The 14,640-nt window shown below is 55.5% G+C and overlaps 9 protein-coding genes across 9 annotated transcripts; 4 read left to right on the forward strand and 5 right to left on the reverse strand.

Moving 5' to 3' along the window:
- Window positions 1-125: 125 nt before the first annotated feature.
- BBBOND_0304310 (hypothetical protein, conserved) lies at window positions 126-1,001 on the forward strand (the record flags this gene model as incomplete). The annotated part of the gene is made up of 3 exons (XM_012913259.1): window positions 126-180; window positions 250-376; window positions 740-1,001. 3 exons carry the CDS (start codon window positions 126-128, stop codon window positions 999-1,001), a joined length of 444 nt encoding a protein of 147 aa, XP_012768713.1.
- Window positions 1,002-1,178: 177 nt separating this feature from the next.
- On the reverse strand, window positions 1,179-2,461 carry BBBOND_0304320 (hypothetical protein, conserved; the record flags this gene model as incomplete). The annotated part of the gene is made up of 6 exons (XM_012913260.1): window positions 1,179-1,433; window positions 1,474-1,590; window positions 1,627-1,836; window positions 1,877-1,952; window positions 1,990-2,254; window positions 2,293-2,461. The coding sequence occupies 6 exons, from the start codon at window positions 2,459-2,461 to the stop codon at window positions 1,179-1,181; spliced, it is 1,092 nt and encodes a 363-aa protein (XP_012768714.1).
- Window positions 2,462-2,665: 204 nt separating this feature from the next.
- On the forward strand, window positions 2,666-4,671 carry BBBOND_0304330 (hypothetical protein, conserved; the record flags this gene model as incomplete). The annotated part of the gene is made up of 2 exons (XM_012913261.1): window positions 2,666-2,989; window positions 3,025-4,671. 2 exons carry the CDS (start codon window positions 2,666-2,668, stop codon window positions 4,669-4,671), a joined length of 1,971 nt encoding a protein of 656 aa, XP_012768715.1.
- A 50-nt stretch (window positions 4,672-4,721) lies between these two features.
- BBBOND_0304340 (hypothetical protein) lies at window positions 4,722-5,169 on the reverse strand (the record flags this gene model as incomplete). The annotated part of the gene is made up of 2 exons (XM_012913262.1): window positions 4,722-4,866; window positions 5,000-5,169. 2 exons carry the CDS (start codon window positions 5,167-5,169, stop codon window positions 4,722-4,724), a joined length of 315 nt encoding a protein of 104 aa, XP_012768716.1.
- A 621-nt stretch (window positions 5,170-5,790) lies between these two features.
- Window positions 5,791-6,879, forward strand: BBBOND_0304350 (Zinc finger A20 and AN1 domain-containing stress-associated protein 9; the record flags this gene model as incomplete). The annotated part of the gene is made up of 2 exons (XM_012913263.1): window positions 5,791-5,817; window positions 6,415-6,879. The coding sequence occupies 2 exons, from the start codon at window positions 5,791-5,793 to the stop codon at window positions 6,877-6,879; spliced, it is 492 nt and encodes a 163-aa protein (XP_012768717.1).
- Window positions 6,880-8,317: 1,438 nt separating this feature from the next.
- BBBOND_0304360 (hypothetical protein, conserved) lies at window positions 8,318-9,241 on the forward strand (the record flags this gene model as incomplete). The annotated part of the gene is made up of 1 exon (XM_012913264.1): window positions 8,318-9,241. The coding sequence occupies one exon, from the start codon at window positions 8,318-8,320 to the stop codon at window positions 9,239-9,241; it is 924 nt and encodes a 307-aa protein (XP_012768718.1).
- Window positions 9,242-9,919: 678 nt separating this feature from the next.
- BBBOND_0304370 (hypothetical protein) lies at window positions 9,920-10,180 on the reverse strand (the record flags this gene model as incomplete). Its single annotated transcript, XM_012913265.1, has 1 exon — window positions 9,920-10,180. One exon carries the CDS (start codon window positions 10,178-10,180, stop codon window positions 9,920-9,922), a length of 261 nt encoding a protein of 86 aa, XP_012768719.1.
- A 429-nt stretch (window positions 10,181-10,609) lies between these two features.
- On the reverse strand, window positions 10,610-11,703 carry BBBOND_0304380 (dimethyladenosine transferase, putative; the record flags this gene model as incomplete). The annotated part of the gene is made up of 3 exons (XM_012913266.1): window positions 10,610-11,424; window positions 11,460-11,554; window positions 11,597-11,703. 3 exons carry the CDS (start codon window positions 11,701-11,703, stop codon window positions 10,610-10,612), a joined length of 1,017 nt encoding a protein of 338 aa, XP_012768720.1.
- A 332-nt stretch (window positions 11,704-12,035) lies between these two features.
- BBBOND_0304385 (hypothetical protein, conserved) lies at window positions 12,036-14,418 on the reverse strand (the record flags this gene model as incomplete). Its single annotated transcript, XM_012913267.1, has 2 exons — window positions 12,036-14,173; window positions 14,325-14,418. 2 exons carry the CDS (start codon window positions 14,416-14,418, stop codon window positions 12,036-12,038), a joined length of 2,232 nt encoding a protein of 743 aa, XP_012768721.1.
- Between the last annotated feature and the right edge of the window lie 222 nt (window positions 14,419-14,640).

Here is a 14,640-nt window from a genome sequence, read left to right on the forward strand (position 1 = left end):
TCCTCGGCCCGTCGCTGAGCCGGCATCTTCCCCCGCGCACCCTATACCTTGCCGCGGTGACGTAGCCGTTCGGTATCCGTTTGCACATTCTTTTTTGTGAGATGAATTTAAGCGAGTTGCCGACCATGGAGAGCCAATCTCCCATGATGGAAGAATACGAGCGTGCCCCGGACGAGTCCGGTAAGTGCGATGTGCGTGATATTTATCTGCCTGCCCCGCTCTTCTGAAGCTTCCCTCATCTTCATTTAGACCGCAAGATGCTGAGGAGCTTCTGCTTTTTGAGCGGTTGCGCGATGTGCGTCGTCAGCTTCCTGAACGCCCTTAACATCTTTTCGATTGGACGCCCAGCATTGTACTTGTTGAACCTCGTTCAAGGGTGAGTTACGTGGAATATTGTGCTTCTGTTTTGGTTTATATCGGCTGCCATGTGCTCTCGTTCAGTTATAATTCCTGGCTTCTGTCTTGGTGGCGTCACGTGACGTACACAGAATACGATTTTTTTCGCGCTGTATCACATGTATGCTCACGCGTTACAAGCCGCCGTGACTGGCTGCGTGCATTGCCTATTTTATGCGCTAATGTGCTCGCGTTTTGCTGTTGAATCCGCACGGCCTTTGGCATGTATGTTGCTTCTGATATTTAATGGTATTACCAGTTAGACGTATATTACCTTCTGTCTGTTGCATTTGTATGGTTTGTCAATGCAATTTTGCGCTTTTCCTGGCTGAAATTTACGCAGTATCTTCGGTTTTTCTGTTATGGTCTTCGAGGGTGACGAATACTCCTCGCTTGCACCCTACGCTAACGTTTTGGACGTGCACTTCAAGTTCCTGTCGTCGTCGCTAGGCCGTGCGCTGTTCTTCATCTTGGTTGGTATCCACTGCAGCGTTCTCACTACGCTGTCCGTGCTGTACTACCCGCTGGCGCTTATCTGGCTCGGCGTCGCCGCATTCATCATCGCCAACCGTCAGCGTGAGACCCTCCCCTTCTATGAAGAGTAGAAGCCGCTGGGCGCGTGAAGTTCGTGTACCATATAGCACCACGTGCGTTGGGCTGCTGACGAGTCTACCCCTGGCACCGTCCGGTGTTGCACACATACTCCAAACATCCACCAGCATAGCCACTGACCGGCCCATACGTTAATAGTCCGCGCTTACATGCATAGCTGTGTATATGTGTTAGGCGTGTTCAAGCAGGAACTGCAGCCCCTCCCTAAATGTGTCTAGGTGTTGCGTTTGCACTTTGTGCTTGCAGAACTTCGCTGAGGCGTACATGTCCACCAGAGCGTAGTTGGCCACGGCGTCCGTGAGCCCACCAGCCACCAGCGTCAATATAAATAAGGACGCCGCCTCGTCTCGCGACTCCGGCTTGTTGAACTGTATGGCCCGTGCTAGGTGTTTGAGCTTGTCTTGTGGGAGCTTGGTTTTAGCCATCTGCCGACAAGTCAGTGTGTTGGCGCGATACGTGGCATACCATTTTGAGCGCCTCGCAAGAGGGGTTGAGGTTGTGGTTGGTGGCCTGCCTTTTGCCGTCTAGCAGGCTGAGCGTGGAGTTGGGGTTCATCTCCTTCCGAAGTTTGATGATGCGATTCTGATCGCGCTGTCATGCGCTGCGTGCAAAACTAACCTGTACGATATCCTCTTGCTTGCTGTAGGTGTTCCTGAAGTGCTCCATGATGTGTTCATTGAGGTAGTGGAACGCGAAGTTGAGGGTGAGCTCGCACATGTTGTGTTTGGAGCACTTGAGCTCGTCGTTCTTGTTTGCGATATAGGCGTTCACGGCGTTTTCCACCTGGGTACACAGCATGCTGCACAGCTCGTTTTCATACCCCGGCACCTGCAAGCGAGTGAGTGTTCCCCGCTGGCATGGCGCTTACCATGACGAAGGTGCTCTTGACCCTGTCGAGCGCCCCGTACAGTGCCTTATGGAACTCGGCGCTATCCTCACACCACCTACGCGCAGTGTCATCAAACACCGCCGTATGCGTACCTCGTTACTGTGGCCTCAACGTCGTTGAGATCTATCTCGAACATGTCTTTGCAGGTATGCTCGGCGTGCAAAAGATAGTCGTCTATGAGGCAGACCCTCACTGCGTTTTGCAGGTCGTGTATCTTGTCATCTCTGACGATGTTGGCGGCGACGTGGTTCTTGAACCCGAAGCTGGTGGTCACCTTCGCCGCGTTGACTTCGACGGCCTGGCCGTCGAGGTTGAGAAAGTAGCCCGGCACCTCAGTCTCCCTCAGGATGTGGCACTCTGCAGGCCATGTGCGACACCCAATCTGTCCCGCTCACCGACAAACTTGCGAGATATGTGTACATTTACGAGCGCCTGCGCCACGGGGAGCAGCAGCAGCTTCTGATGGGCGTGCTGGTCGAACAGCGCCCGGTATAGATCGCCGTGCGACTTTTGCAGCACGCACATCAGCGCGTTCGCGCTGATTTCGTCACATTTTTGATGCATCGGCGTGTTATGTTTCGCACCTTCCGGGTAGCGCGTGTCTGGCCACCACTCCGGACAGGCGTATCAACCTGCCAACGCTGCGCGCTCGGCGAAGTGCGCGGTGAAATTCAGACAGCACTAAGGATGTGGACGTCCTAAGACGTCTACGTTTGCCGATGTGTAGGTGTTCCGCGGCTTAGGGGCGTGGAGCGGCCTCTCATCGCGATGTTCCTCATACTGCGCGACCCGCATCTGACGTCGATGCTGCGCGACGTCCGCGGCCTACTGTGCTGCAGCTACGGGTCTCGCATAAGTTTCCGCAAGTACGACCGGAGCGCCCGGCGCCGGTGCCACGAGTGCCACTTTTGCCGCGTCAGCGCGAGCGTCCTGGAGGTGGCGAGCCTGATCAGCCGCGTTATCGCAAGTGGCTTCCGCCACCTCACTGTGTTCTTGTATCTGGAGGAGGAGCGCTACCTTCACTCGACGTTCGTTCTGGACTACATCCACTCGCTCTACGCTCTCGTGATCCAGACGTGCTCCAGCCACGGGGTAGGTGGCCGATGTGACACGCCAATATGCTGCAGGCGCAGAATGGATTAGGTGGATCCGAGGACGCTGTGGGAGTGCTGAACCCCAACACGCACAACCTAACGGTTCTGCCTCTGCACGACTGGCGGTTGCTTGTTGAGAACGCGCCGCTGTGTTCGGGCTCGTCGTCCCCGAGCAGCGCGCGATTTTTGCACGTCGCGGGCACGAAGTATCTGTTTGAGGACGTTTTTGATGAGCTTCGCCCCTGCTCACGGTCAGACTTGAGTGCGCGCAGATTGCCGTCGTGCGACTGCTGCATCGGGTGTCGTCCGAACTTGAAGTTGGAGGAGCCCATGCCGCAGGTGTCGCATGACGCGTCGGTATCAAGGCTGTTCTCCAACGTTGGAACCGGGGCGTACACGTACCGCTCCGGTTCGTGGTTGTCCGACGCCGGGCGTGAGACGTTGGCCCGTACGCAGTCGGAGAACTTTGGTGGCGAATTGGCGGTGCAGCTGGCATCCTGTACATGCAGGAGCTCTTCGGATGCCAGCAGCACGTCCGAATATTCCAGGTTTAATGGACTGAACGGCCTGCACCACCCCTCCACCTCCACCACCTCGGGGGATGCATCGATTGAATTCCACTCAGGTATCGACGATGAGGTTACTGGAGAGTCTGTGGACAAGAAAACGCGAGTTCGCAGGTCTGATAGCTACAGTGTCGACGATTTGGGCTCTGCCAACAGGGCGCCGCCGGACACCAATTCGGTTGGACCATCTGCTGTGAACGGTTCGATCGGCGGTGATGAGGAGCGCGTTACCGACTACCCACTGGACCACGCGTCCTCATTACCCTCGCCAAAGGTGCACCGGTCGAATTCTCCCGCAGAGACGGGCGACTATACCAGGAGCTTTTCATGCCGCAACGCCGGCGACCGCGAGCTGCTGTCCAAGATCAGTGAGGTGGACTGTCTGGCCGTGTACGACCCGAAGCACGACGACGCGATCCGCGAGGTGTTGTTCTTCGACAACGTCATGTGCTGCGGCACCTTCGACTGCCTGCACTTCGGACACAAGTACCTGCTGCTGTCGGCGTTTCTGAGCTGCCGGAGTTCGATGCAGATCGGCGTGACTGCTTCCGACGCGCTGCTTAGCAAGAAGCAGAACTTTTCGCTGATCCAAAGCCTTGAGAAGCGGCGTGAGGCCGTCGAGCGCTACATGCGCGTGCTGCGGTATCTGTACGGTTCCCGGAGGATGCTGTCGTCGCCGCTGTTGGACCACTTCGCCAACGGCAGCCGCGTGATGAGCTACCACAATTGCGACTTTTTCGCATACCCATTTACTCCCGTGTTGCTGCCAGATTGCGGCGAGCTATCGTACAGTGAGTATTACGCCGACAACCCGCCGCACGACGCCGTGCCGGCTGACAGCGCGGATGCCCTGCGCCCGTGCGTGACTACGTTCGAGCTCATGGACATCTACGGCCCCGCAGCTGTGCTGGAGGAGACGTTTGCGCTCGTGATATCGCCAGAGTCGCTGCCCGGTGCCGAGAAGGTGAACGACCTACGCCGCTCGAAAGGATTGTCGGTGTGGCCGTTGTTGTCCTCCGGGTTCGTGCTGCACCCGGAGTCTGACTGCACTCGCAAGAAGGTACACAAGGTGAGCTCCTCCCGCATACGCAGCTGCATGAAACCTAGCGCCTAGAGTATGCGGCGGGCATTTGAGGAACACTAGTAAAATTTAAATTTCGTGTTTTATGTCATCTGCGCATTATGAACGCTGCCGGCGTGATTGATATCGCAGTTGCGAGGTGGTTTATCGGCGCGGAACGTCTGCAGGGACTTGGTATCTAGAGAGACGGTAGATTCTGCGGGTGCGAATCGGCCGGAGGCAGGAGCCCTGCCAGATGCTGCACACCCTGCGTATTGCCGCGGGGCATACCGACAACCGCAATTGACTTATAAAGTGTAGCGTGTAACTAGTGTGAAGCAGCCGTTGGCTGCCGCTAGACAGAGGAAGGCAGGCTACACACCCAGTTGTCACCGAGTCGGTGGCAGTAGCGCAGAAGTTGGCAATATTAGCCGTAACGATTGCGCAAACACCTATTTTTGAGCGCTTATGGGCCAGGCGATCAGCTGGATCCGACCAGGAGTGCAGAGCGTACACGGCGCAGCGCGTTTGCGCGGCATTCGGCCGAAACATGTACACCCTAAACGCATTGCGGGCACAACGCCGCATACACTCCGACGTTGTACGCATTCTACATTTAAGAGCCTGTTTTGACGCATAGTGTGCTTGATAACTGGTCGTTGTTGTTGGTTACATACCGCTGGTCAACTGCCGCGCAAAGGCGACATCGTTGTTCATAACTCACACCTGCCGGCTGCGACGGTGGACACCTGCATTCAGGGAGCACACCGTAAATAAGCGGGAGCGAAAGACGCGTGAGTTTCAATTGAGCGCTGTCTATTCATGCATCGCTGTTGCATGAGGCGACGACACTGGTGCTGCTACTGGGTCCTCCACATCGGCGGCAGTTGATAAATCCGGTTACATTTCGATCTCTAGCGGGGCTTTATTTCCGGCCCATCCGAGCGTCGTTTCGGGAGTTTGCAGCACTCACAGAGACTTGCTGACTCCTTAGTGAGCTTGTCACCGCGGGCTGGTCAAGGAGCTAGTTCGCGGACGGGGGAGGTTTTGCGTCGGTGTGGCACTCCTTTGCAAAAGCAAACGACGGTCAAGGACGGTTCAGTGTTTATATCTGGGATCATAGGGGAGAGTTCGTTCGTCGCGTGTCGTCTCTCTATCGCGCTCGTCGTCAAGATGAACTCGGAACACAACGAGCAGGCCGTAAGTTTTATGCGTACGATTGTTTGCGTTTGCATTCACATCACTTTGCCTCTGTGTTGGCTATGTGTGTGCTGAGTCGAAACAGCGTCGGCCGGCGTTGGTCGCGACCATGGCTCTAGATGCCGCTTTCGGCCTCGGCCCAGCCGCTTGTGCGACGTTATATGCCAGCGTGGCTACTGTGTAGCTGCAAGCACGGTTGCGTGGCAATTTTGCTGGAGTCGCATGTGGATCGTCGGCATGACCTGAATTTTCCTTTCGCTGCTTTCGGCTCGCGTTACACTGTTCCATGCATACTTCGATGCCGTGATTAATGTTTGTGACCCTTTGTGATCGTATGTGTAACCGGTTGTGGATAGATTTGCTACTTTCCGTTGTTCCTTCTATAGCGGTTGCCGGCGTGCCTTCACGATCGCGTGTGGCTAAATCGGCAGAATTTCTCCGCTTGGCGGAAAAAATATTTATCGTTGACAACTTTTCCGTTGTTTGGAACGTATATTGTCGTGCATCTGTCGCTAGTGGTCAATGTTTACTTTTGCGCGTTGTATAGGCTCGATTAATTTTTGTATGTCGTGGCATTCGTCTGAAGAATCGTTTAAGATGGAACGTCCTGTAACATCGCCTCAGGCTGAGCCCACCTTGTGCAAGAACAACTGCGGTTTCTACGGCAACGCGGCCAATGACAACTTGTGCTCCAAGTGTTTCAAGGACCAGGAGAAAGTCCAGAGCACTCCCGATGACTATTTCGAGAAGGACATCAGCTTCATGGATGCCTCCACTGCAGTGGAGCCCGCCACTGAGAGCGTGCCTAGTGAGGTGGATGCGAAACCCGCTGAGGATTCTAGCCCGGTCGCCTCTGAGGCCCCTGTCGTGCCCGACAGGTGCCACAAGTGCGACCGTTTGGTCGGCGTGCTAGGTTTCAAGTGCCGCTGCGAGAACTACTTCTGCGCGCACCATCGTCAGGCTAACCTGCATGACTGCACGTTCGACTACAAGGGCATGTTCCGTTCTTTGCTGGAGACGAAGAACAAGAAGGTCGTCCGTGACAAGCTGGAGCGCATCTAATGCGTACCAATCGTTGCAGTCAGACCCAAGAGACATCCACCACGGTGAACGGGATGTGTTACAAGGACTGCATCGGCAGCGAACAAGTCGAAACTCGTTGTCACCTCCAGAACCAGAGTCCCACCAGCCTGGAGGCAGCTGTACGGCCATGGCACGTGGTTGTAAAATCCCACGTGGACCCGGAAAAATGGCCAGACAACAAAATGTAGCCTTAAGCGCACGCCTGCCGCGTGACGCGGCGCGGTGAAAGAGATCGACCGCGGTGAACGGTGTAGCCCATCTGATGTGTAAAGCACGCCAGATGGTGGATGTGGAAGCTCACGTGCACGATCCTACATCTATTGGAGGAAACGCTGCTCCGGCCCCCGGCGATTTTTCTGCGCTTTACTCGGATCACACCCCCTGCAAAAGTTTGGGTACAGAAGAAGCGCGACCTCTGCGTTGAGGTCGCGAGCGACACTGAAGTCCGCAATGTCACTCACTGTCGCGAGCGTGGAGAACGCGTCAGTCACGCGCTCTCAAAAAAGGCAGCGCTCCGTTGCGGTCTACTCGCCATACTTCAAAACTTTACCCGCCCGTGCACGGACGTGGTTGAACGTTCAATTTTAAATTACGACACTCTCCCATGCATCAGCTGTGTGAGCGCTTCCGTGAGGCTGTGGGCACACACCCGAGCGGCGGTTGATGTCATCTCGTCCCACACCTTCACAGCCGAGAGCGTGTGTTGCGTTATATTTTTGTGGTAGCTTTGAGGTGTGCCGGACGGCGGCATATGTGCGAGTCGCGTGAGAAGATCATATTCCTGGCGCATGCCGCGTCACACCCGCGCGTGATTCCAGGATCGGCTTCTACACAAATGAACGCCACACATAGCATTCCCCGATGCGAGTTGGCACACTGGCATCTTTAAAGCGCCAAAACGATTGGTAGGAGCGCCGGTACGCGCACGCGCCGTTGCATTCGCTCAGGGGTCGTGAGCCGCATGCTTCCACAGCAGCTAACCGCCAACGCGACTAGTAGTTGTTTCCCCGCATTTACACCAATATTTGAACGTAGTATTATGCAATTTTGGCGGCGATCCCGCTTTCGCTGCATTATCACGGAGACTCTGACGGCGTTTCACTCGCCAGCGGCCGTTTCGGAAAGACATCGGCAGTTCTCACGTGCTCTGTATGCACAGATAAGTTCTAAGTGCTCCATTATACGACCTTCTGCGTATTAAGTACGAAAGGTGTTTGTATGCATTGCCCATCTCATTGTCGTTACCCCCGTGTACGAATCTTCGTCAGCTGCAGGTACAAAATTTCCTTCGGATCCTGCCGGCTACCGCGGATTCTGGTGTGCATGACACACACCTCACTTTGATTGTTCCAGCGGTGTTTACTTACCGCACCTTCTTTTGACAGGCAGTCTTCTCGATCAACACGACCTACTCACGATGAAGACAATGTCGTACGCGCTCACCACTCGCGACATCGACTGCCTCGAGAGGCTGCAGCTCGAGCTTGAGTTAGAGAGCACGTACGCCGTGGGCAATGGGCAGTTTGGGCCGAGCGACGCCGAGACCATGCTGCCGAGTTCGCGCAACATGCCCGGCCACTGCGAGCTCCCGCTGAACACGAAGGACAGCGCCGCCGAGCTGCAGGAGGCCGTCTCGAGCAACATCAACAACACCCTGAACAACAGCTTCTTCTCCATATATGGCGGTATCAACGGCATATGGGACAAGAACTCGAGCTCGGCCAACTCCTGGCGCAACAGCGCCAAGGAGCTGGCGAACCGTTCCACCACCTTCGAGGATATCTTCCGCCGGTCGTTCTACGACGAGTACCAGAGCCTGTTCAGCCACGACGAAAATTTGGAGCGCTACAGCGGCTTCTCGTCCCTGGCGTCCACGGACGGCACCGGCCTCTCGGAGCGGCTGATCGAGGACACCCTGAAGACGGCTTTTGACCTGCCGCCGCAGGAGAACACGCCGAAGCCTGTTGAGGAGCATCCTGTTCGTGCGGTGCAGAAAAACCAGCGCAGCGCTCATCCTTCGTCAGGCAAGTCACGCAAAGGCTCAAAGCAACCCCCCCGCGACGAAGTGAAGGAGCCCGAAGCCAACGGCCGCAAAGAGGCAAGGGCCCAGGAGAAGAAGCGGCCGAACGCCTGGAAGACAAACAAGAATGCCGGTGGCACTCCCCATGGTGCGGGATCCAACGCCCGCTCCGAATTCACGGAAGCCGGCAGCATCAACAACATTTTGGAGGCGTCTGAAATTTGGCTGAGGCACACCACTGGCTCCAACATGTACAACAAGAAGGGCCTCCTGAAGAAACCCTTTCCCAACCAGGATAAGTTTTCCTTGGGTGTGTCGTGAACACGAGGCCTCGGAACCAGGATTTTGATCAAAAGAGACGTACCATACTCCACGCCTTTGATCCAACAAGCATCCCGTTATCCACTCATTTTCGCGCGAATATGCGATTTATCCACACAAAAGTTCGCGAAAGGGGTTGCAAATCCATCAGCCACCGCCATCGGTCTCATGGTCAAGCAGGGGCTTCCATTTTTCATCATTTCGGCCCTATACTCTGCGCTAGATGATTACGGGTCCGGAGGAGGTGCGGTTAATCGCGTATTCGCATGAAGTCACTTGGCACTGTCATCCATTGGCCACTCTTACCGGTGCTCGCAGAATACGTGGAACACTAACCGCACATCTCCATCAACACTCGACCCTCGTCCCTTGCCAGGAGCGCGTAAAACGTGCAGCACCGATACGAATGGCGAGTGGATGGTCGATTTCGTCCCTTTCAGCAATCGGAGTACGTCGGGATAAACTTTACGGCTGCCGCGAACCCTGCGGCGGGAATACACGCAAACATGTCGACGTATCCTTCTTGCTCCGTTTTCAGAAAGCGCACGAGCGTTTCCATAGAACGTCTATGACCTGTCTCCCGGTGGCTGTTTTGAACCCACGCATGAAATGGATCGGAGCATCCCCTATTTTGTATACGCGGGACCCATGAGTAACCCACCGCGTCATTTTTTAGCATTAAGCTTCGGGACCAATTTTATGATTGGATATTGAGTACCATATTCTGTCCCGATTTGTCGGTCGCGTTTTTAAATCAAGACGACTGTGAAACATTTTAAGCATTTTGGAAAGCATTTTTAAGGTAGTCACGATGGGAAGTTTTGAAGAAGCTTCGTGCCGTATTTTAAATACATGTACATTGAGGTATGCCCGAAAGCACCGCAAATTATCATTTTTCAAACAGGTACGATGCTGTATTTGAGAGTTTTTGTGCTCCATGTCGGAAGATTTTGAAAATCGAATTAGCACCGAATCTGCGCACTTTTTAGAAGCGTTTTCCGTCCGTGTAACCAAGAATTTCACGACTTATGTACATTTACGGACGTGTCTGGAAGGTTCTGTGTAAGCCTGTGTCGCGCAGATTGAAGTCCATATTTCGTTCCGCTGCTCGGCTTAATTCGCCGTTGCCAGGAAATCTTTTTATACACCAGCTCTCTTAGCGGTTTGTCAGCGTAGCCAAATAGCACGAAGCCCATAATGGCTAATCACATTAGTACCAGTAACCATCCGTTTAACAGTTTTATTGTAGGTCCTTAATTGTACAGTGCCGGTTCCGTCGCGGTACCGGGGTTGCTGCGCCGGTGTTGTATGTGTGGGTTGGTGAATAGAGCAGGACTCTAATATGAATGTATGGAGGATATCATTTGCTCACGATTCGCCGTGGCGCTCCTGTCTCCAGACCCGGAGCGGGTTAGGGTCCAGATCCGCTGCACCCAGCGGCGCGTGCATCCGCTTGTTATCATGGACCCCATAGCGCGCACCATCCCCTTTGAACGTGCCCTTCCGCTGCGCCCATCGAGCCAGGGCGACGAACCCCTGCGGCGCCATCTGCTGCGGCCGCATGTCCTCGAGGTCAGGGGGCAGCCTCGGAATCTCCAGCTGATCGAGGAATTCCCTGAGGCTGGTCTTCAGCATCTTGCGGCGCTGGTTGAACGCGTCCCTGAGTATGCGTTTGAGCACGAGCGGTGCGCACGGCGGGTTGGTGGTGCCCTTGAAGTCGAGCCGGACCACCCCCGAGTCCACCTTGGGCACCGGGTAGAAGGCGTGATTCGGTATTCTGAACAGGATCTTAGGCCTGCAGTACAGTTGCAAAACAACACTCAGAATCGAGTATTCGAACTCGCACGGTTTGGCGACCATGCGCTGCGCCACCTCCCACTGTGCGGTGACGACGGCAGTGTCGATGACCCGCTTGTAGTCCACCAGGCAGAAGAGGATCTGGCTTGTGATGTAGAAGGGCAGGTTTCCGATGACCCAGAGTTTGGTCTCCTTGGCCTTGCTGATTGCCTCGTAGTCCACCTGCAGCACGTCGTCGTGTATGACGTCCAGGTCAGGAATGTTCCGGCTGAGCTGGCTGATGGCCCTGGCATCGATTTCAATGGCCGTCATCTTCCTGTACTTCTTGTAGAGAATGTGCGTCAGCGACCCTATTCCCGCGCCGACTTCGATCACCTGGCGTCCGTCTGCGTCACGTTGGCGTAGAAGGATGGCGACCTACCTGCATGTCCGCCCTCATCCCTGTCGAACGCACTGCAGAGCCGGTTCATGATATTCTTGTCGCTTATGAAGTTCTGACCGAGGCTCTGCTTAGGCCTGCAACGCTCGTTAGGTGGTTAAGGGCTGTAAGACACGCACCTGAACTCTCCAGCAGGCAGGCGAGGCACGTCAGATTGACTTTCACCCGTCCCCTCAGTATCAGTCTTGGCATCATCCTTCCTCTTCTTAGGCTGCTTCAACGGCATTATGTCGATGTTGTAGGTGTGCTTCAGGCTCCGGAGCGGCTTCTTATTGTCGTCGGCCTCAGAGCTGCCTTCCGTTGCCTCCAGGCGCACCTCGAAGGCCGACCTTCCATGCCCATGTGCTATAGTGGGCGGCTGCAGCGTGAAGCATGGCAAATACACCCGCCTGCTGGGCACATGTGCGCCCCGGCATCTCCGCGGCAGCCGCGCTGCAGCCGCAACGCTGCCGCCCAGAAGAGCGCCCAGCGCCCTCGATGCGATTACGAGCGTGACTACATGCCAGATAGCTTTACATCTCATTTATTAATTATGTACACTGTTTCTACACAGGTGTGTTAGGCTGGCGCCGCGCCACCCGAGAACGCGCCGGGGATGTTCGGTCTTGCGACTCCGCCAGTGCGAGAGCCGCCGCCGCCAGCCGCCGGCCTCGATCGCGCGCTCGACGGGTTGCTTCGGGTTATCTGCTCGAACTCCAGTGGGAACACGCTCATAGTGCGCAGCGACCGCAGGGCTAGCTTCGGATCCGTGTCTGCGCCCAGCGCCGCCGCGATTTCCTTGATGTACGTGCAGGCGCTATCGAGCGTTTTCACGTTGGGGCTCCACACGTCGAGCAACACAGCGTCGCCGCGATTGCGCAGCGTGGCAACCAGCACCTGACCGTTGAGGTCGACTGCCGCCAGCGTCTGCCTGGTATTGGTTTTGGTGATGGCGAAGTACTTCTCCATGGCGGCCAGCAGGTCGTGCATGTGCAACTTCGTCCTCGACACGAATGCCTTGTGTATGGTGTAGAATCCGACCTTCGCGTTGTTCTCGATGATCCGTTCGATTTTCTTGGCCGGTATGTCAGCGGGCTCGAAGAAGCTGAAAGGCCCGATGGGCAGCTTGACGAGCACCTCCCGGTTCGTGCCGTCGGACTCCACGATGCTGACTGCAAGCGAGGGCAGGGTGTGAGTCCAGGTCTCCGGTTCGCAAATGAACGTGAGTGTTGTTGCGCTTCTGGCGACAATGCGCACCGCGTCGGCGCCCGGCCCGCGCAACGCAGTGTAAATATCCATGTTTTGCAATTTGCGTACCACCTCAGTGCTCACCTCCACCTGCGTGGAGTCCCTGAATGGCCTCATGCTGAGGTATGCAGTGAAGTGGATCCCCTCGAATAGGTGCCCCCCATTCACAATGTAGTTGCCAAGGTACGACGAGATCCCTCCGTCGTCCTGCACTCTCCAGAGTGGCTCAGGCACTTCCCAGTCTCTGCCGCGTTCATCCTCTGCGGCCCGCGTGATCATAGACGTTACGTCCACGTGCAGGGGCTTCGTTGCGCTTTTAATTTTCTGGGGAGGTGGGACATCCGCTTTAGTTGCCGCTTTGTCTCCGCCCTCCAGTATACTCCTACACAGCGCTATTTTATCCGACAGGGTGAGCTGCTTCAACTGCCTGGCCAGGTCGTATCCGTCCGATATGGCGATGCACCTTTCTAAAAGGTCGCAGTACGTGGCGTAAGGCGACTCGTGGTGGCTAGGTGCCGGGGCACGTTGCGATTCGTGTGTTATATTGTAACTATCCTCGAAATGCTCATGTATCGACGTCCTACGGCGATTGGTGCCGTATGCCATCTGCGTGAATTCCTTGTCGGCAGCATCCGGGACACGTTGACGTGATGTCCCCTCGGTACCGTTTTCACCATCCAGGCCGTCGGCCGTGTACTGTGATCGTATGCCGTGTTTTTTATCGACCCTTCGGTGTTCAGTAGCACCAGCCGTCGGCTCCTCCTTGTACACGCATGGTTCCTCGGTACCATAGGCTTCTTTGCCAAATCCTGGAACGTACGAACCTATATGCTTGCCATCAAAATAATCCCGATACGATGACCCCGTTGTTTCGTAGTTGCACAGGTCGTAATCATCGCCCACATATCCACCTGCCGTATGCTCATTTTTGATGGCCCTGTGGGCTGGTTGTGTTGCACCCCAGTGGTCAATGTCTACCCTGTTTCCCGCATGATCAGATGATATATTCGCCTTCGGTTTTGACTCCCGTAATGATAGGGATCCCTCGAAACTTGCGTTCCTTTGGTGGCTCATCACCGACGATACCAGCTTGTCGGGTTGGGTTGTGGGTTTGCTGGGCCAACCCGCGCTCGCAGCTGCATCCGGACGGTCTGCAATTTTGTTTGCGTGGTGGGTGGCCAGGTCTTCAACCTCGCCTTCATCCTGTTCGGGAAACGCAGCCCACGTGTCGGCTGCCCATGTTTCCTGCTGGGTGCTTTCGGTAGCACCGCTCCGAGTAGACAACGCCAGTTTCTGCGCCTCTTGCTCGAAGTTCTCGATTGCTTCCGACGCCTCGTGCACTGCCGTAGCCAGCTCTTCGAACAGTTCCGACTTCCCAGTGTCGAGGGCCTCGACAGTCTGCCTTTCCACTATATCTCTCTCCTCCTTGCATCTGCTGTAATACCGTTGGTACTTCTCCTTGCTCAGGTCTACAACAAAATGAAGTCTGATTCACGTTAGACATGTATATGCAGCAGGTAAGATGCGGAAGCAGCACAGCGGAAAATTCGCTTCATACCGTTGTCGGTACGACCCGCTTTTATGGGCCAACGTAGTCGACCTAAAAAATTCTAAATCGACAATCGTTGTACCACAGCGTTACTTTCACGCCATATAGCGCCATCGGGAAGTCGGATACCAGCTCACACCGAAATGTGACGTGGCCATCCGACATCAGCTGCCTTCCACGCCTCCAAACAACAGCGTGCACACACCACGTACCTTTGTGCTTGCGCAGAGCGTGGCGTAGCTTCCTGGTGAACTCTACGAGCTCCTGATGGTTGGTGCGCTTCTCCGCGTGCTTGGAGCTCGTCGACGGCAGGCGAGGCGCGTCCCTCGACGACGTGGATCGCACGGGTTCCCGCCCCGACGATTTTCGTACCGCCTGCATTGCACT

This window comes from Babesia bigemina (genome assembly GCF_000981445.1).
Source record: "Babesia bigemina genome assembly Bbig001, chromosome : III".
Lineage (NCBI taxonomy): Eukaryota > Apicomplexa > Aconoidasida > Piroplasmida > Babesiidae > Babesia > Babesia bigemina.